Source organism: Macrotis lagotis, chromosome 1 (genome assembly GCF_037893015.1).
Source record: "Macrotis lagotis isolate mMagLag1 chromosome 1, bilby.v1.9.chrom.fasta, whole genome shotgun sequence".
Classification (NCBI taxonomy): Eukaryota; Metazoa; Chordata; class Mammalia; order Peramelemorphia; family Peramelidae; genus Macrotis; species Macrotis lagotis.
Genome location: NC_133658.1, coordinates 141,841,077 through 141,863,403, shown reverse-complemented (window position 1 = coordinate 141,863,403; position 22,327 = coordinate 141,841,077). Strand labels below are relative to the sequence as shown.

At 33.1% G+C, this 22,327-nt stretch overlaps 1 protein-coding gene across 1 annotated transcript; it reads right to left on the bottom strand.

Annotated features, from left to right (window-relative positions):
• Positions 1-1,242: 1,242 nt before the first annotated feature.
• Positions 1,243-21,010, bottom strand: IDO1 (indoleamine 2,3-dioxygenase 1). Its single transcript, XM_074208982.1, has 10 exons — positions 20,852-21,010; positions 16,657-16,752; positions 16,440-16,556; positions 11,925-12,043; positions 10,349-10,363; positions 9,503-9,602; positions 7,220-7,337; positions 5,605-5,656; positions 4,471-4,619; positions 1,243-3,676 (listed from the first exon to the last, which is right to left on the bottom strand). Exons 1-10 carry the CDS (start codon positions 20,933-20,935, stop codon positions 3,330-3,332), a joined length of 1,197 nt encoding a protein of 398 aa, XP_074065083.1. The 5' UTR covers positions 20,936-21,010; the 3' UTR covers positions 1,243-3,329.
• Between the last annotated feature and the right edge of the window lie 1,317 nt (positions 21,011-22,327).

Below are 22,327 nucleotides of genomic sequence, written 5' to 3'. Positions count from 1 at the left end.
ATTGTTATATCTTCCCTTTTATGGGAGATTTGTTTAAAATATTTTTTCAGTCCCCTTTTTCATTTATCATTTTTTTAATGTAACTCTTCAGTTGTGTATTCAGTCATGCAATTGAATTCTCTGTTCAGTTCTGGTCTTTGTGTCAGGAAATTCTGGAAGTCCTGTATTTCATTGAACATCCATCTTTTCCCCCTGATAATATATGCTGAAATAATGGGTGGATCAAACAGAAAATAACAGAAATAACCAATAATTTTATTCAGGAAAATGATGATAATGAAACATCATGCCAAAAGTTATGGGATGCAGCCAAGAGGGGAACCTTTATATCTCTAACTGCCTATATGAATAAAATAGATGAAGAGGAGATCAATGAATTGAGTATGCAACTAAAAGAGCTAGAAAAAGTTGGGGTTGTAATCCCAGGTCCTTATCTCTCTGAAATATCTTATTCCAGTTTTATGTGATCCTTAAATACTGAGGCTGATAAGTCCTATGCTAGTCTTAATTGTGTTTCAATTGTATTTGAATCTTTTTCTCTTTGATGTTTGCAATATTCTCTCCTTTATTTGAGGGTTCTGGAATTTGGCTTTTGCACCCTGTGGAGTTTTTCTCCTGGGGACTCTTTCTAGAGGAGTTCTGTGGATTCTTTCAATTGTTGTATTGTTAGCTTGTTTTAGAAGATTGGGGGCAGTGTTCCCTTATAATTTCCTGCATGATGTTTCCCAGGTTCTTCTGTTGGTCCAGGCTTTCTAGTAGTCCAAGGATGCATATACTGTCTTTCCTGAATCTGTTTTCCAGGTCATTCATTTTCCCTAGAAGGTATTTATATTTTCTTCAACTTTTTCAACCTTTTTATTTTGTTTGATGGAATCCTATAGTCTGGTAGATTCATTGGTTTCTAACTGTTCGATTCCTGTTTTTAGGATTTTATTTTCTTCAATTAACTTTTGTGTTCACTTTTTATTAAAAGAAAGATTTTGTTTATTTATTTATTTTGAATTTAAAAATTTTTCCCCTAATCTTGTTTCCCTCCCCTCATCCCCCCCACAGAAGGCAGTCTGTTAGTCTTTACATGGTTTCCATGGTATAGATTGATCTAAATTGAATGTGATGAGAGAGAAATCATATTCTTAAGGAAGAAAAATAAAGTATAAGAGATAGAAAAATTACATAATATGGTAACAGTTTTGTGATTTTTTTAATTAAAGGTAATAGTTTGATCTTTGTTCAAACCCCACAATTCTTTTTCTGGATACAGATGGTATTCATCACAGATAGCCCCCAAATTGTGCCTGACTGTTGCACTGCTGTAATGAGCAAATCCATTAAGGTTGACCATCATTCTGATGTTGCTGTTAGGGTGTACAATGTTTTTCTGGCTCTGCTCAACTCACTCAGCATCAGTTCATGCATATCCTTCCAGGCTTCCCTAAATTCTCTTCCCTCTTGGTTTCTAATAGAACAATAGTGTTCCATGACATACATATAAAACAGTTTGTTAAGCCATTCCCCAATTGAAGGACATTCACTTAATTTTCAATTCTTTTCCACCACAAACAGGGTTGCTATGAATATTTTTGTACAAGTGATGTTTTTACCCTTTTTCATCATCTCTTCAGGGTATGGACCCAGGTATTGCTGGATCAAATGGTATGCACATTTTTATTGCCTTTTGGGCATAATTCCAAAATGCTCTCAAGAAAGGTTGGATGAGTTCACAGCTCCATCAACAATGTATTAGTATCCCAGACTTCCCACATTCCTTCCAACATTGATCATTTTCCTTTCTGGTCATATTGGCCAATCTGAGAGGTGTGAGGTGGTATCTCAGAGTTGCTTTAATTTGCACTTCTCTAATAAGTATTGACTTAGAGCAATTTTTCATATGACTATGGATCACTTTGTTTTCCTCATCTGTAAATTGCCTTTGCATGTCCTTTGACCATTTGTCAATCAGAGAATGGGTTGTTCTTTTGAAAATTTAACTCACTTCTCTGTATATTTTAGAAATGAGTTTTTTGTCAGAAATACTAGTTGTAAAAATTGTTTCCCAATTTACTACATTTCTTTTGATCTTAGTTATAGTGGTTTTTGTCTGTGCAAAAGTTTTTTAATTTAATGTAATCAAAAATTGTCTAGTTTGTTTTTAATGATGTTCTCCATCTCTTCCTTAATCATAAACAACTACCCTTTCCATAGATCTGACAGGAAAACTATTCATCTCCTAGTTTTCTTATAGTATTGTATTTTATGTCTAAATCCTGAATCCACTTTGATCTTATCATAGGGTGTGAGGTGTTGGCCTAATCCAAGTTTCTGCCATACTAGCTTTCAATTTTCCCAAGTTTTAATCGAAGAGAGAGATTTTTATCCCAATAGCTGCACTCCTACTATAATCATTTCATGCTATTGCACCTGGTCTATTCCATTGATCCCCCACTCTATTTTTTAGCCAATATCAAACAGTTTTGATGACTGATGCTTTATAATATAATTTTAGATCTGGTAAGGCCTTCTTTTATACCTTTTTTAATGGCTTTGCTAACAACAATCTCTCCCTCATTCCTATCATAATTCCATCTTGATCATGTTATATAATCTTTGCAATATGTAATAATTTTGGCTTATATTTTATTTAAATTTTATGTCAGTATTCATTAGGGATATGAGACTATAATTTTCATTTTTATTTTACCTAATTTAAATACTATCTCAATTCTATCTGAGCTTTCTTATGATGAAGCTGTAGTGGCTAGCTTGAGTTTGATTATCCACCTGTGACAAATCATGATTCAGACCTGGGAATGAAGGTGTGGACAAAATAGAGATTTATTAAAAGAAGTTGCAACCCAAAAGAAAGTGATAGGTAAAGAAAGACGGAGATAAAAGAACAGTCTTAGCAATGAAGCATTCATATCATTCAAAATATTTTTTCTTGTCCAACAACTTCTGATTAAGGAAATCATTTTATAGGGATTTGTTGGAACTCACAAATGCAGATTGCTCCATATAAGCTCTATAGATTTTGCAAGTTCCTTGAGATCAAGGGCAGTTTTTTTATTTTCCATTTTTTCTTTCTCTTGGATTTATCATATATATAAAATAAAGTGCTTAAAAAGTGCTTACATATTGAGCAAATGATGGATTAATGGAATATCAACTGTACAATTAATAAGTAGAATGTAATATATAATCTTGAGAACAGAGGTAATTCGATGCTTTGCAACATACTTTGCCTATAGTCTGATACATAATGCAAGTTTAATAATTGCATGACCACTACTACTGTTATTATATTTAATAATTAATTATAATGTTGTGCTCCATTAGTTCTCCCTCAATAGGGCTGCCATGGTTGTGTCCCTTACACTCTTAAGGAAAATCATTAAATTTGTGCCACCTGTCCCTCTCGCTGATGATTCTTCTTCATTTGAATCATTCTGTTTTTTTGAAGGAATTATGATATACTTGGTCACCACTTGCAAGTGATAGCTCCTAAGGTTACCTAGAACTGTTATACATTTGTTATAGGCCTCCCGTAGCCTAGTATCTTGACTGGAAATGATGAACTCTCTAACAGATGGGCTAGATAGGCTAATTGTCTCAAGAAAGTCCTTGTGAGATGATGGCATGTAGTCCCTCATTTCCTGGAGGAATTTAGCACTGGCTTCATCTAAGGGAAGAGGAAAAAATACAGCATTAAGGAGATGCTTAAGAAAAAAAAATGGGGATGAAAGATGAGGAATGAGAGATCACTGATATTTATCAGTAGGATAAGAAATATATCTATGCCAATGGAAGTAGGACACCTGGCCAAATTATATATTATAATTATACATAAGTCAGGTGTTCAGCTATACTTTAAAATTTACAAACTATTTTATTTGTAACAAAGCTATACGTTAAACAGGATAATGATTATTATCCCACTTTAAAGATGAGGAAATTGAGGCTCAGAGAAATGAAGCACTGAATTTAGCATCAGAAGCCCTGTCTCTGGAATCTATAGAAAAGTTTAATACATTAAACATAGATTAACTTATTTGAGCTTCATTTGCCTCATCTATAAAATAGAAATGCTAACTCTCATACTGCTTACTTTATAGGATTATCGTAAGAAATATTCCTTGTAAGCCTTAAAGCAAAATTTTAATTGGATTTATTAAAATATTATTATTATTGCTTTTAACTTAATCATATTATTATTAACCATATTTTCATTAATCATATTATTGTATTAGTCCAACTATTATGGTAGATGATTCTGGTATGATAAGTCTCCCATATGAAATAGAAATTTTTTTCTGAAATTGATTTATAAATCATAATAAATTCCATTTCTATGAAGCACTTTCCTTATTTAAAAAAACAGAACCAGGCAATGCTACAAATATCGTTGTCCATTTCTGCTGCACGATATTGCTAGGTTAATTTGAATCTCAAATCCCAGTTAGAATCCCATCTTACCCCCTGCTGTTCTGTGTTGGATTCCTAGCAATGCATCAAAACACTGCACAATGCTGCTTTGGGCAGCACTTCCTCCAGAGAATTTCTTAGGTGTCTCTGACACCCCCTCATACACCAGGCCATTTGGCAACATATGGTTATTCTTCCAGCTAAACCAAAATAGAGACAAAGATATCTTTGTTTGTTAGAGAGCCTTGTACCTACATTAATTTTACAAAATCAATTTTTTATATGAATGGAGCCAATATATGTAGAGAGGAAAAATAATTCTATTAGCTTTTTATTTGATTTTTGATCATGAGCCCTCCCTACAACCCCAGTTAAATCAATTCCTTAGGGAAAAGGTGATTTTGTTAACATAGAGCTAAGCAAATCTGGTAACCACAATAAAAGTAAGTAATGCACTGGCATTTTAAGTTTTTACATCATTATTTAATTTCATTCTTTTGACTGCACTGTGAAACCAACAATACAATCATCATATCCACATTTTACATTTAAGGAAACTAAAGCTAGGAGTAATTTGTCCTATGTCACATCAAGCTATGAGTGTCATATTCAAAACTCACACTCAATGTTCTCTCTCTATTATACCATATCATACTCTTTCTAGATTTGCATTTCTGTCATCTATACCAAAATTAATCATTCTTTCACTTGTAAATAGCGGTTCCCAGATGCAGCTGAGAAAAAGGATCTAGATTAGGGAAGGTAGAACTTTTTTTTTTTTTTTTGCCAAGGGCCTTTCAGATATTTATAATAACACTACATTGCTCACAGATCCTACAAAATTATTCCCTTAAAAATTAGCCTGCCATATTTCGTCAAACATTTAATTAATTCACTCCTAAAAGTTCCAAGATATATTGAATTTTGATTCCTACTTCCAGTTGCCACGGAAGCACTAGATCAAATGATTTCACAGACCTGCAGGTCAGATGTTCCCTGTTCCTGATCTAGACCAAAAATTTGCAAATAGCCCCATGCTACCTCTAACATATTAAGCAACAACATAAGGTTATTGGGAGCTCATGGGAGTGAGTCATTCATGGACTTTTGGGACTAGATTCTTGGCTTTTTATGAATAGAGCTTTCTTTCTTCAAAGGAACAAGTGAAAGTAGAGGATCACATACCCAGACAAGTAGATGCGAAGAATATTGTAAAAGTCACTGGGATTCACGTGGTCTGTTGAAAGATTGAGCAAGAAGGAAAGGTGATGAACTATCTTATTTACTTGTAAAAACAGAGCAGTTCGGGCAGCTAGATGCACAGTGGATAGAGCACCAGACCTGGAGTCAGGAGAACCTGAATTTAAAACCCACTTCAGACACTTAATAATTACCTAGCTGTGTAACCTTGGGCAAGCCACATAACCCTGCTGCCTTGCAAAAAAAAAAAATAAATAAAATAAAAAAAACAGAGCAGTTCATGTCCTGTTATCATTGTTCTTTGGGAGATCTTCAGAAGGAATTCCCATTGGCTCTGAGAACAAGTTCCTTGGCAAAAGGATTCCTAATGTAACTTTATACAGAACATCTCCACATTAGAATGATCTTTACATTATCCCCCAGGCTCTTTTCTACTTCCTCAAAAATAGCTCTTCATCCTTATAAAACTTTGCTTCAAATTTTCCATTTTGAAAACTATTAACATCTCTTGGAGATCATTTGATTTTCCGTTTCTGTTTCTTTTCTTACCCTTGACAAAGAAACAAAAGAAAACTTTTGGATTCCAAAATGAAGTCTTATGATCAACGCAGAAAAGAGAAGCAGGAATTCCATTGTAGCTACATTTGATTTACTGTTAACTTTTTCTTTGTTTTCTTGAAACCTAAGTCCTTAACATCCAATTAATTATGTTCACACTGAATTTCCTCTTTTGGTGATACCATTTCTATTCATAACTTCTAATCCCAGCAACTACCTGCTGAATGGTTTGTATAGTTGTCCTATCAGTAGTTCAAATCCATTGTTTCTGAAATTGAATTTTTTTAATTCATCTTCACTTATACCTTCCCAATTGACAGATGGAGAGACAAAGAGAGAGCAAAGAGGGAGGGGGAGAGAGAGGGGGGGGAGAGAGAGAGAAGGAGAAGGTGAAGGTGAAGAAGAAAGAGAAGGAGGAGGAGGAAGAAGAGGAAGGAAAAACAAAGAAAGAAGGAAAGAAGGAGGGGGGAAGGAAGGAAGGAGAGAGGAAGAAGAAAAAAATAGAAATTCTACAGCTTTCCCCTAACTTCTATACATTGCAAGCAATAAGTTCAAAATCTATTTATTTTACACAAAATCTTGTATACCTTCTATTCACTTAATTTAACTCTTCTACTCTTTTAGTATATCTATCCCAGGAACACAGCATATGACCTTGAACACAATGGATGTCTATCATTTCTTTTGAAAATTGAATTTAACTGATCTGTAATTTCTCCATAGGAATTAAAGTGATTTTCCATTTGTGTTTTCACTTTAGGTTAACAAATACATTTATTTCTTAGCATTTGAAACTATTAACTATGAAGCAGAGCCTTTGTAGATAATGTGAGATGACTACCTCTCTTGGCAAACGAAGAAATTGAATAGCTGAAGATCAGCTGGTAAGCTGATGCTAGAGCACCTACTAAAGTTTAGGTATTATGCACTTTAGTTTAATTTTTGTTTAATTGATTAAGATTATATTCAACCATATATTATAATAATTCATCAGAAGTTTTGAACTTACAATCCATACTACTGCACTGAATCTATTACTTACCATGAACAAGTTTAAACACTTCAATTGCCTCCTCAATAGAGGAGGCCACAGAATGGAGACTTTGTTCCAGGCTGTCCGAGTTCTCACTTTTGATTGCTTCAAAAATATCTGGAATAAACTTAAAGGAAAGGAAAGCAAATATGATCAGTCTCCTAAAACTGCAAAAACTCAAGGCTCTCAATTATAAAATGTATTTTTATTTAAGTTTTTTCCTAGGAAAAATACAAAATGGGTTAATTAATCGATTCATCTTCCATTTTGTTCATGCAATACTTCTATTTGTAAATTCATGTGTTATTCTGAATTTTTTCCATTTGCAATTTAGATAATTTTATTGTTCAAACCTTTTGATTTCTTTTTTTTCTTGTCCCCCGAGCCCCCTGATGGAAGGAAAATACTTGGGAACTGGACTACAAGGATAATGGAAATACCAGGTAGTGATTTGAAGATTCCATGAGTAAAAATGTGTTCTAAACAACTATTGATCAGAGAAATTTAATTTAAAACAACTCTGAGGAACTGCCTCAAACCTATTAGATTGACATGACAGAAAAGAAAAATGATAAATATTAAAGGGGTTATACGAAAATAGGGACATTGATGCACTGTTTGGTGGAGATGTTAACTTATCCAATCATTGTGAAGAACAATAATAAAACTGTGCATATCCCTTGACCCAGCAATACCACTACAGGATCTGTATCCCAATGAGATCCAAGAAAAATGGAAAGGAAAAATATTTGTAGAAGTTCTTTCTGTGATAGCAAATAATTAGAAATTGAGGGCATAGATGCCCATCAATTGAGAAATAACTGAACAAGTTGGGGTACATGATAAAAATGGAATATTATTGTGCTATTAGAAATGATTAGCTGAATGGTTTCAGAAAAATCTGGGAAGACTTATATGAACTGATGCAAAGTGAAGTGAGCAGAAACAGAACATTGCATACATTAAAAACAATGTTGTGAAAATGAGAAGCTGTGAAAGACCTAGTTACTCTGTCCAAGACAATTCTAAATAACCCATGAAGAGAAATACAACATCCAGGGAGAACTGATGAATTCTGAGTGCAGATTGCATATTTTTCACTTTATCTTTCATGCTTTTTTTGCAATATTTTTAATATTAAACTATATTTTGTGAGTCTGAATACGTATAACTGGAACAATATTTCTTTTCTTATAGATGGGGAGAGGCAAGAGGACAGGAGGAAATTTAGAACTCAAAAGTTTTAAAAGTAAATGTTGCAAATAACTAAATAAAATGTTTACAAAGGAAGAGAGGGAGTAAAATTTCATTCAGCATTGTATAAAATATCTAGGAATCTATTACAATGATACACACAGGAATATCATAAATATAATCACAAAACACCTTGCAGAAATAAAAACAAATAATTTGAGATTTTTAAAAAAGAATATATAGACTTATAATTATATCCAGGTATTGTTAACTATGTGTTATAACTTATACACCAAAGCATAACAAAAACATTCCTCAAATACTGTTCAAAAGAATATAGACTTCACAATTTTTGGATCATTCCAGGATTCAATAAACTCAGTCTATAATGAGTTAATAAAACTAAAGGAACAACACCAAAGAATTCAAAATTTAGTGAGAATCATACAAGGTCAGATTAAACATTGCATTAACATTCACAATATATTAAGACACAAAGAGGAAGGTCTCCTACACAGGGACATTTTCTACACAGGTATAGGAGTACCAATCACATAAAAAGAGAAGGTTTCTGATGGTTGTTACACATAGTGGTAGAAGCACCACTCTCTCATATATGAAACATCAATATTAATGAGACTATCAGTTCCTGGAATCAGCAAATTCAAGGTAAAGCTTAAAAATATTTGATGCTTAGAAAAACATGTGATTTCATCATGGTGAACATTCCTCAGGCTGATGCAGATCTCAGACTCTCCAGCTTTCGTAGGTAACAGTAGCTGTAAAATCAACCTGGTCATACAACCATTTGGTGATTTGTCACTTTGCCTATACTTAACTTAGAATCCAAATAACAGATCACAATAATAGATGTCAGTTCATTGATGAGACTTTAATTGAAACCTCTCCAGCTTGGAATGATCTGCCAGTATTTGCCCTTTATTGGCATAACCTTTGACAACTCAGGTTCATCTCTACACCATAATGTGTCATTGGAGTAGGACTTTAGAGAATGTGACTACAGGTTTTCATCTTGTCACATGACTTTTATTGTCTTTATGATATAAGATACAAGTCTTCTTATGTCAATAAACATACCCTGATTGCAGAAGCAGCTGCTTTTTCAACCAGTAAAGAAACCAGGAAGAATCCTTTGCTGCAATCCCCACCAGGAAAGGCAAATAGAGTGTCCATGTTGCTAAGAACAAGATGAAATATGTTAATATAATAATGAATAATAGAATAGAATAAGAACAAAAATGTACATTAAAGGTCATCTGTTTCAACTCCATCATTTTATAGATAATGAAACTGGACTTCAGAAAGGTTAAGAACTTATCTTTGGTCTTAAAGTTGGTAAAGTAGTGAAGGCAAGATTTGAACCTATGCTTTTATGATTTACCCAAGCTCATAAGTCTATTTACTTTGGTTGCCTTGAGCAGGTAGTACTATCCACATCTATAGGTGAACATTTATGGAGAGATCCTATTACCAAATTTGTATAAATCATTGCACTATATCTACTTAAAATGTAAACATTGTTAAAAAAGGAAATTTTCTTTGTAAAGACTTAATTATTCATACAAAAAATACATCTTGACTCATGCAGTCAAAAAAAGACATATTTTATATCCTACTGTGTGGTCAGGATAAATGGAAATTGACTTGTTCTTGCCATATCTAGTCATTTAAAAAACATTTGCTAGGGACAGCTAGGTGGTGCTGTGGATAGAGTACCAGCCCTGAAGTCAGGAGTACCTGAGTTCAAATCAGGCCTCCTACACTTAATAATTATCTAGCTGTGTGACCTTGGGCAAGCCACTTAACCCCATTGCCTTGCAAAAACCTAAAAAAAAAATTTGCTGTACATGTGTATTGTATACATATATGGTTCTAGCCTAAGCCAACTCACATTCAAAATAATTTGTTGAAAAATGTACTTACTCATAAGTCATGGGGCTTATGGAAGAATCCAAGGGATAAAAGATAACAAAAAGAGAAAAGAAAAAATTGTTACATTCAAATGCATTAGAGTTTCAACTGATGCTTTTACTGTCAGCAAAATACACTTTGGTTCTTTTATGTTCTGCACTCCTTCATGTGCCAAAATTAAAAGCAATACTCCTTTCTTCTTGGTCTCTTTGTCAAGATGTCAAGATACTGAATTTCTACATTTACCCTCCACTTGTAACCTTTACATACTACTGTTTTTCTCCTTGTTCTCTTCAATTTTCCAAACACACAAAAGCCCCATTTTAGATAACATCTTTCCCTTATTTATAAGTAATGCACTCTCAAATTCAGTTTACTTCATTTCAGCACTTATTTAGTTCCTGAGAAATGTACCATCCTGTATTTAGCAATCTCCAGAGAAAAATAGATTATACAACCTTCCCCTTCAAGGAGCTTATAATCTAACAAAAAAAGATAAAATATACAAGAAGAAGCACAAGGTATCATAAAATCTGTGTAGAGTGTGGGAAGAGAAAAATAGAACTCTCAGTATCTTAACTCCACCCTACTATGTATGATAATTGCTTTTGTTCATGATTCTTTCCCTCACCTAAATCACAATCTCCTTAAGGACATTTTTTAATTTTTATTTTCCCAGTCCCAAACATAAGGTCATGTACATAGAAACTATTCTTGCACTGCAAGGTAAGAGGGTCAGGATTTCAGTTGACAGGAAGCAGAGGCAACTGAAAGGATGGGATAGAGATTGTATAGCAACTGGTCCTATGTTAAGATCATATACATATTGAATGATCTTAAGTTGGAGATACTGTGGATGTGGTCCTTAGACTTCTAGAATGGGAAAGTTAATAATCCCTCTGATCTCTACTGTCTTCAAAACTAATCCAATATATGGTGTTCAATTCTAGAACTTTTATTTTGGAAGGATATTTTCCTTCCTTCTCTCCTTGTTGACTTGGCCCCAGAGGGCAGAACTGAGAACATAAGGTAGCAGTAACAGGAGACAGATTTCAGTTCGATATTAGGAAAAACTCAATTTGAAGAGCTGTTCAGCACTGGGATGGACTGCCTGAAGAGGTAATATGTCCCCCATTATTGAAGTCCCCAAACAAAAGTTTTACGATGTGTGTTTTTACAGAATATTGTAATTCTGAATTGTAATTTTTTATAAATAATTGTAATTTGAATAGAATGAATTCATATACATTAGACAGTTTCAAGGGCTTTGTTGTTCACATTAATGGAGACCTATTAATTATAGTAGGAATTCTTTGATCAGGAGTAGGTTGGACTAGATCATCTCAGTGGTCCTGTCTTAGTATAAACTTTTGTGCTCACTTCTTAGAGTCTCAAGTTCTGTGTCTTAAATAAAGATTTTATGCTACCTCTCTAACGTACTTTCAAGTTCTTAGAATCCAAGAACTGTCAATAATCATGTTGTTAAATTTTCATACCACTATCATTGTGGGAGGACAGAGAATGCTGATTCTAAAGATTTTGCCTAGATTCACTGGCTTTTTACGCAGCTAAAGCAATTACTACATACCCTAAGGGATCCTTTTTCTTCCAGTTTGCCAAAACACAGTCTGCATACACCATTATTGGAGGCAAGCCAAGTTGCTCCGAGATAGCACAGAAAGGGACAGCAATTTGCCTGGGAAGCACCTAGTTAAAATATGATATGTTTGTAAATATTTGAAACAATGGAATCTACTGGAGTTTCTTAGTAATCAAAATGTTTCTAGATTTCAAAAATAAAAGTAAGTTTGTGTTACTTAGCACTGCTTGATTATAAAAATACTACATATGTGTATTGCGTCTATACATATACAAACATTATCACAGACATATGGGTACATGTATATTATGTCATTGATCATTGCAACAGATCTAGAGAGATAGACTGGAAAGTAGTATAAATATTGTGAAATTCAATTTTACAGAGAAAGGAGCTAAGTCAATTGAAATGACTTACTTTGCTGAGGTTACATGTCCAGTAATTGGCAAATCTATCTTCTAATTCTAATTCTGATGCTCTTTCCAGTACACAAAATAGATGAAATTATCAACCACTAGAGAAATATTTTGTTTGTCAGAGTGCGAGCTGTAATGTAAGATACCTGAACTTAAAACCCAGAAGGCCTTGGGTTTAAGCTCTCACTCTTCTACTTACTAGTGGTCAGATCATAACATAGGGTGAAATGGTTCTGGAAAAGGCAGTAAGAAGGGTGTCTTTACACAAATTCCCCTAACTTAATAGATAATATATGTAAGTCGTGCCATCTTTTATTTGAAGTCATGGTCTTCTATTACAAAGGATAATAATAGCATTGTGATTAGAGTGGTTTCAACATTTCTGAGTCTCAGTTGATTCATCTATAAAATGTGATTATACCTATAGTAACTATATAAATATCAAATGAGATAATGTCTATAAATGGTCTATTAAATTGTAAAAATCTTCATAGATGTCTATTATTATAATTAATATTATTACAACTATTATATCTAGATGAAAGTTATTGCTATTGTTTAAGTAATTTTTTCAGTCATATCTGATTCTTCATTACCCTTTTGAAGTTTTCTTGGCAAAGGTACAGGACTGTTTTGCCATTTTCTTATCTAGTTCATTTTACAATGAAGCAAAGAGATTTCAATGACTTACCTAGGATAACACATTTAGTATCAGTGGCATTCTATCCACTAGTCACCCAATTGCCTACTGAAGATAAGGGAGATATAAATTTGACACGAGCTATCATTCCTTTTAAAGTTTTTATTATAGTGAAAACACTAAAGTAGAAAATATTAATATGCAATTATATAATACATAAATACAATAAAGAATGACAAAATCAAGTATTATATCAGGTTCAAAGGGGAACATTATCATCTGTTGGTTGAGGAGTTGACATGTAAGCCTGTCTTTAAAGGATGGGTGAGAATGCAAAGGTCAATGAAAAAGATGAAGGATTGGTTAGCTCTAAGAAATAACATAAAGCAAAAAAGTGACAGAAGAATGTAGAGAATATAGCTTGTAACTGCTTTCTTGAAAACTGTCCAGTTTATTATTCTGGAAAGCAATTTGGAGCAATTATTCCCAAAGAACAATCAAACTGTAAATATCCTTTGATAGGTAAGTGGACAGGTAAGTGGTATAGTAGATGGTGCACCAGCACTGGAGTCAGGATGATCTGAGTTCAAATCTAGCTACAGACATTTGACACTTGACACTTTCTAGCTGTGTGACTTTTAGTAAGTCTTTTAGCCCTGATTGCCTCACATCTAGGGCTTTTTCCAGTCATGCTGATTCACATCTAGCCACTGGACTCACATACCCTTGGAGGAGAAAATGAGGCTATTTACTTACTCAAATTCAATTCATGTGTATGTCATAGTATTACCCCCCTGCTGTCATGATCTTCAAAAATGAAGTACAAACATCAATCAGTTTTTGATCCAACAGTCCCCAAAGATATCATAAAAAAGAAAAAGGTCCCACTATAGAAAAATATTAATAGCAACCCTTTTTGTGGTGTTAAAGCATTGTAAATTGAAGGAATGCCCATTGGTTGGGAAATGGCTGAATAAGTTGTGGCACATGAATGCAATGGAATAGTTTTGCTATAAGAAATGATGATCAGGCACATTTCAGAAAAATCTGCATCCATGGTAATTCAGAAGAAATACACTGTAGCAAAAACATTGTGCAGTAATCAACTAAGATTGACTTAGCTCTTCTCAGCAATACAATGACCCAAGGCAATTCCAAAAGACTCATGATGGAAAGTGCTATTCAACATGCAGAGAAAGAATTCTGGAGTCTGAATGCAGAGCAAAGCATGCTGTTTTTACTTTTTTGTTGCTTTTTGCTTTTTTTGACATTTTCTTTTTGTTCTGTTTCTTTTTTTTTTCAGAACATGACTAATGTGGAAATATATTTACATGATTGTCCATGTATAATCTATATCACATTATTTGTCATCTCGGGGAGGGGAATTGGAAGGGGGAAAGGGAAGGAGGGAAAAATAAAATCTTAAAATCTTATTTTAAAAATGAATGTTCATTTGCCTTTCAAAAAAATGAATGTTGATAACTATCATGTAATTGGGAGAAAAATAAAATTCTATTCACCAAGAAAATAAAGTTGTCCAGTTTGACTGGAACATAATGCAGGAAATGGAGTAATATGAGAAAAGATATGAAAAGAAGGGTGGTGTCAAAGTTTCTGAAGCCTGAGCTTTAATCAATAGACAGTAGAAAATCATTGGAAATTTTTTAATAGTAACAAGAGAAAATCAACTACATTGAAAAAAGCCTTGGATTAGGGATTGAAAATTGAAATTAGATTGAAACTAGAATTTAGCTTCTTTATGCATGTGAGATGTGGTATAGGTAATAATAAAAATAACAGCAACAATAATATTTGTAAAGCACATTAAGGTTTGCAGAGTGCTTTATATGTTATTTAATTTGATTTTTACAACTCTGTGAAGTAGATAGTTTTTATCTTCTAACTCTATGATCCTAATCTTGAGGAAAGAATATTATGGTATTAGAACAAAGGATAGATTGTAGAGGAGATGAAAAATGGAAACCAGAGAGAATATGAGGAGGGTATTGCAATGTCCTAGCTGATGACTTCAGGGTCTTACATATGAATGGCAGAAGAATGAATAGAGGAGATAACTGAATGTCTGGGATGTTACAGGGATGAATTCAACTTTGATTGATGGCACTGAATGTAATAGATTAAGAAGAATGAAGAATCAAAAATAACCCCACCATTATAAGAATGATATAGAGAGTTAATGGTGATACCACAGGAAAAAAAAATAATGAATTCTGAAGGAGGATTAGATTTAGGGGAAGGATAATAAGATTGATTTTGAGCATTCTGAGTGTGAAATATTAGTGTGACATCCAAGTAGAGATGACAAGTATTGTAGGCAAGTCTAGAACTCAGGAGAGAACAGAACTGTAGTTGATTTGGGTGTTATTTAAATATTAATATTCAAATGAATGAGCAAATGATTCAAGGAAAAGTAAAGAAACGAGAAGTGGAGCTATGGACAGATCTTTGAAAAATATCTATATTTAAGATTCAGATAGAGAGGAAGATACAGTAAAAGAGAAAAAGGAAAATTATTAGAGAGGAGGAAAGAGACCCAGGAGAAGCCAATAGCAGAGATAGAATCTAGTCATAAGTAGTAGTCAAGAATGTTAAACATTATCAAGGACATGAACTATCAGATAAAATATCAAATCTCTTTGGAAGTTAAATTTATAAGAAGCTAAAATAATTAAAATTATTCAATTAAAATGAATAGTGATTGTGAAAGCAATTTTTGTTGAATTGTGTTTGTATGTGTGTCTGTGTGTATGTGAGTGAGTGTGTTGTATCCATTGAAATAAAGATGCTTAGGAGTAAATGTGACGCAGGAAAAAGAACATCTGAATTTGAAGTTAGGCATCTAATTTTGCATCCTTAATTCCATCTCTTAACTGTATGAACTTGAACAAGTCACTTGATTTCTCTGGACCTCCGGTTTCTTTTCTGAACAATTAGAGAATTGGTCTATATAACGTTTAAGGTCTTCCTCATCAATCTATGATCCTTTGGTTATATGACTCTTTTGACTAATACAACCCAAATCCAACAAAAATAAATAACAAAATCTTTTAATAGATCATAAACCAAAATAAGCTGTGAAAAATAAGTTCACATTTATAAGCATTTTTCATTCATTATCTCACCTCATCCTTGGAGTAAGTTTTTGAAGTAGATATATAAAAAATTCTAGTCCCTTTCATTTTACAAATAAAGAACATAAGGTCATAAAATACAGGAGTGAAAGAATTCCCTCCAGATTATACAATTAGTGGATAGAAGTTACAATTCAAAGTCAAATCTTGTGATAATCTTCACAATTTCCACCATCCCAGTAAAACTGAAGTTGTGATTAATTCTGAAACATTGAGGATTTTAACATGGACAAAGATGGAGTATTTAAAATGTGAAATGAAAAATATGAACTGAGAAGAAACAAGATTTCCAAACCTGCATGATTTTTTCTTGATCTTGCCATACGTATCCCATGGTGATAACTCCCAATGCCAGATGTGCAAGGCATTTTTCTTTGTATCCTTGGAGTTGATCAATACTAAGTTCTGGCAGCTTCCAGGAAAAAAAAGAAGAAATAAAGGTATACAGTCAAAGATGACTTTTCTGATATTGCAAACAACAAAAGAAGTTTACTGTCATATAGACTTCAAACCTTTTTGACTTCTTCTCGAAATTGGCCATTCTGAACCAGAAAGGGCAGTTGCTTTGCAAGTGTCACCCAGGCCTGATAGTGACCAGGCAGCTCCTCCTTGATAGAAAGAATAAAAATTCAATTTACTCATCTTGTTCCTTTAGCAACAGAATTCCTTCACTTTAACAATCAATCAGTCTTCATCTGAGTCTCTTGACCTTTTCAAATCCATACCTTCTTACACCTATCAGAATCTTTTTCATACCCAACACACACTCTTCACTCTAGAAAAGTCCATCTTTTTAATATATTCAGCATATACACTATTCCCTCTCATCTTTGTATATGTTCTTATTCTCTTTCAACTATAACATTGTGCTTTTTTGACTACCTCAGCTTATCCAGAAATGATCTATTCTTCAGTTCAGTTGCAAATTCAAATGCAGTTCCAATTATTTCAGTTACTATTGACTCACACACTTTATATTTTTTAGTTCATTTTTTGAATTATAAAAATCAATTTCCTTTTCACCCTGCTCCCATCATTGAAAAAAAGAAAAAAGAAAAAAAAGAAAAAGAAATTCTTGTATTGGTCATGTTCAAACAAAAAGTGTTAACCTTCACACTGTTTGGTGTCTCTCTTTCAGGAGATGAACTTTTAGATTCCAACAGAATTTGTATCATATCAGTCAGAGGTGTAGATCCTGGAAGACTGAAATGATGCCTGCCTATGATAGTCATAGGAAATAGGGAATTTAAGAGGGGAAACAAGTTTTGGGAGGATAATGACATTTTAAAGAAAAAATTTAAATCTTATCTAACCTTGTATGGATTATACATCCTACAGATCCATAATGATAACTGACATTTTTAGAAATACTTTGGGATTAATAATGTATTTTCCATATAATAATCAATATACAGCAGATAGGTAAGTTGCATTATATCCATTGATCAAATGACAATAGTGGGGCTCAGAGGAGTTACATTACTTGTCTAGGATAGCACAAGAATCATGGTGAGGTATACTCAAACTCAGAACTTCTGTCTCCAAGACACAGAGCTGACACAATTTTCTATGCTGTCAGTATTGTTCTTCTCATCCCTTCCTATTTAGGCCCCTCTGGACCCTTATGTTCCCTATGGATGATTCTACAGCTACTGATTCAAAACTTTTTATCCTTTTTTAGCAACTTTTTATGCTGCTAGCAGAGTAGGGTCTTAGATCAGGTAATAATTTCAGTCATTTCTTTTTTGGTTACTGAAACCTTCTTTGGAAATACCATAGAATACCCTCAAAATGTGGTACCAAAAGAAAGAACTGGTAGAGAATTTCATTTTGCTCAACAATAGATGATTCTGAGATTCTTTCCAGCTAGTCTGTATCATTATCTGGTAGGTGATTTCATATCCACATTGGTAGGGAACTTCCAGTTCTATTTATAGTAGGGTCATTATCAAAATAAAAATGTCAGAATGAGTATGCAGAATGTCTAAATGGTGAGGAATGAGATTAGGAGAATGTAGAGGGTGGAGCTGTGTCCTTATTCTCCTCATCTTCCCAACTCTTCCTACCTTGTTCTCTGCCACCTTAAATTATTTTAAGAGAAAATTTTTAAAGGAAACTGATGTTCAAAAAAAAATCACAGGAAACCACCACTTAAAATTCAGTGCTTCAAAAGTGCTTCAAAAACCAACCTTCAAAAGAGGTGGCACATGGACTTGGTATAAGAAAAGAGCACTATATTTGGAGTGAGGAGTTGTATTTCTTTCCGACTGCCATCCCATAAAACCTATACACCCTATATAACTTAGGACAATTTACTTAATCTTTCTGAGTCTGAGTTTCTTTATCTGTAAAATGAGGCTGTTGGATTAAATGGTATCTATGGAGCCTTTCAATTCTAAAATTATGTCCAAATTCAATACAATGACAAAATTCATCTATTCATACTGCATAGGAGATTTATATTCTGTCCTTTCTAAATAGTATATTCCCTTATTTATTATATCATGTTACTTAATAGATGTTATTATATATTATATAATATATTATACATAGGAAACAATATATTTATTCACAATATATTTAGAATTTTATTTCTATTTATAAATATTCATTTAGAATAATAATTATAAGTATATCAATAATTGTACATTATTTATAATACACAATTAATTATATGCTCTATATTATACATATAAAATATACTATATAATAATTCTATATTACACAATGATAATAATAACTATTATTATTAATAATATTTTTATTCTAGAACCAGGGGAGACAAAGAAAGAGGGGAGACAGGGCTAGACATTTAAAGTAATGAAGATCATACCATAAAAGGGAAAACAAGAAAATTGAAATAAATATAAATTAATCTAACATTAACCCTGTAAGTATATTTCCCTGAAAACAAGTAATCTGGAAAGTTGTAATTTAATACCTAATGTAAAGCATCATGTGACACAAATATTCAGTTTTTGACTATTGAAATGCAATATTAGATTGACCCAAGGTTATTTTTGTAAGAAATCTAAACCATAATACAACATAAAATAAATTGAAGGACACACCACCCCCACCACTCCTATCAAAAACAAGGACAAAATAAGACACTGGCTTGAAAAATCCTGATTATTCACATTTTCCATAAAGTTTTATGATTTACAAAGACATTTTACAAAAGAAATAATCCTATGCTTGTGTTAATATGCCTGGAGATCCCTAAGAATAATTGATACCCAAATGCCTCATTCTGCTTTAAAATCTCAATCTAAGAAATATTGGGTTTCTTTCAAAAGGATTCCCTTGGAAATCTCCTAGATTTAGCATATCAATCTAATTATCAAAAGAAAGCTGTTCACTTAAAAGTCATTAATTTGGAAAGTCTTAGTAGCTAAATTTGACATGCTAATTCTGTATCTCAAAAATGTACTTCATTCTGGAGCTTAACAAATGCATAGTGCTATTAGCCTAGCCCATGATCTGTCTGATTTGTATTCTCAAAAATGCAAATTGAATCTGTTTAAATATATATTATATCTACTTTTCAGTGTTTAATGGCAGTGAATGTATCTCCTCTTGGTTTACAGGTCATTTTTCCAAATGCGATTTGGTTTGGGAGAACTTTAAACTTCCATAACAGCTTCTTTTACAGAACTCAGAATCCTCACAATCATGGCCCTTAAGGCATAGATATTATATTGCTCATTTCACCAACATCATTATCATCATCTTCATTTCCTGATGATATTCATATTATATATATGCATATATATATGTATATATATATATATATATATATATATACACATATAGGGTATTCATTCGTAGTATAATGAATATACACCAATCTTGAAGTCAAAGTACCTGAATTTGAATCTCCACTCTGACTTTCATTGCCTATGTGATCTTAGGGGAAAAAAAAATCACTAAGCCATTTTGAATCTTTATTACCTTTTCTGTAAAATAGAGAGAAATATTATGTTATGAGACAAGCACTTTGGAAGCATTCGAGGGCTATTTAAAACTGAGCTACTGTTATTATTATTATTAATAACAAAACCCTAATCAGGATACATTATCACATTTCATCCTCAAGATTTATTATTTTCATTACAGTTAATTGAGGCAACAATTGCTTAGAATTATATGATTACTCATAATTGTCAGGGCCATGGCTCAAACTCCAGTCTTTTAAGTTCAAATCCAGATCTATGTCCACTACAGTACAAGGCTGGCTTTTGAAGTAACTCACCTCTGCAAGAATAGGCAAGTTAAATGATTTGCTTGCATAGCTCCAAAACCAACATATCAGATATTTTGTTGTGGTAACTGAATAAAATTCTGAATAAAATAGACAGCATATTATAGCATCAATTCAAAACCAGAATCACAACCTGCTTCCTATCTGCCACTTATGTCTTTTCTATTTCAGTAAAGTCGCTTTATCTTTCTAATCATCAGTTTTTTATCCTGTAAATTCAAATGATTGGAATGGGTGATCTCTTAAGATTCCTTCCAACTCCAACTCCTTATGGGCACTGCTGATTTTCTCAAAGCATTATTTCTATTCTTCCAACATATTAGGAAAAATTTACAAGAGCAGCAGCAGAAAGACATTATACCTAGCATTGACTATCAACAGAATTAAACTAAATGGAACACAATAAACAGTATTTTGCCACATATTTCAATATCATATCCTACCAATGGATCATCCAGAATAAAGCCCATTTCTCTTGAAATGTGAAATTCCTCTAGGTAGCTCAATGGTTTCTTCAGGAAAGCCATCTCTTCTTGAATTATGTCTCTAGTGTTGTCTGCAGTGATCTACTTCTGAGTAGAGGTAAAAATGGTAGGAACAGAGAGCCTATTTATATAGAAGGTCATGACTCCACACACCCTCTCAAACAACAAGAATAATAGGAAATTGTTGTCACCACACTTAGGTTTAGTAATAGCTAAGATATGGATCAAACTGGTTTCATTTTCTGTATTTCTTCATTTGTAACTAGAATAGTAGTCAAAGCATAGAACATCTTAGCCCTTGAATCAAAAGATAAAATTTCTGATTCCAATAACTCTAATATTATCTCCACTGTAGCAGAGTTACCCAAGCAAAAAGGAGTGTTTGTCTGGGCTTGGTCAGGATACCTTTTCCCCTAAATGATATTAGGGATATATTGATCTATTACATTTTTAGATTTGATATATGCTTCTGCCATATGTTAGTGACAAACTTAGCTCATAGCAGATATTGTGGGACAAGTGGTCCTATAACTTATAGAAATCCAAGCCAGAACTGGAAATCACTTTAAACATCATCCTGTCCAACCTCCTCATTTTACAAATGAGTAAACCGAGGTTCAAAGGAATTGGTCCAAGGGCAAATAAATGGTTAGTAGAAGAGGTGAAATTTGAATCCAGGTCCTCTGATTCTAAATCCAGGGTTTTTTTTTCTCCATGACAATTAAGCAAAGACACTAAGTGAATTGTCCTTGGTCACAAAGTTAGTCTGTATCAGAGGTATGATTTGAATTCAGGCCCTTCTAACTTGAATATTGGCCCTTTGTCCACTGTTATATCACTATTCCCCAATGGTTTTGCTAAAAATAAGATTACAACTTATCTTCCTTTTAGAATTGAGATGATACCTATTCAAACCATCTCTTTTGGTTGTTTCCCAATTGCAATCCCAATCCCAAAATTTTTACTACCAAAGTCTCTTATTGCTATACCAAAAAAAGTAATAAAAATGACCCTTCTCACTCCATACAACCTACTCCTCCCAATTTTGGTAATTTACTTATACTCAGAAACTGATTGTAAAACATTGTTTTAGGATAGATTAAGAAAAAATCCAACACTGAGGAGATGCCTGCCTTATGCAGGGCACTGGGGAAGATGGCAAAGTTTAGATAAGATCCCTTCCTCAAAGAGTTTGCAGGCTAGTAGGAAAACCTATAGTATATTAACTGTATGGATAGTTACTGTTATCTATTTTGTTGATTGTCACTCATTGCCATTGTTTCCATTTTCCAAGAATTTTCTCCACATTCTAGGAAGCGATTTCATTATCTATAGTGACATTTAGCTAGCTACTAGTTAAATAGATCTGGAATTACCCTGTCAGGGCCCTCCCACTTCTGATACAATTACACCCAAAAGAAGAGAGTACAGTTC

Bases quoted from the DNA above. Each gene is read 5' to 3' on its own strand.
- IDO1 (XM_074208982.1), bottom strand. From the start codon at position 20,935: ATGGCTTTCCTGAAGAAACCATTGAGCTACCTAGAGGAATTTCACATT. The intron at 16,557-16,656 runs GTTTGAAGTCTA...TTTTCCTGGAAG, and splicing joins TTCGAGAAGAAGTCAAAAAG to CTGCCAGAACTTAGTATTGA. The intron at 12,044-16,439 runs GTTTGGAAATCT...TATTTTAACTAG, and splicing joins ATCAAGAAAAAATCATGCAG to GTGCTTCCCAGGCAAATTGC.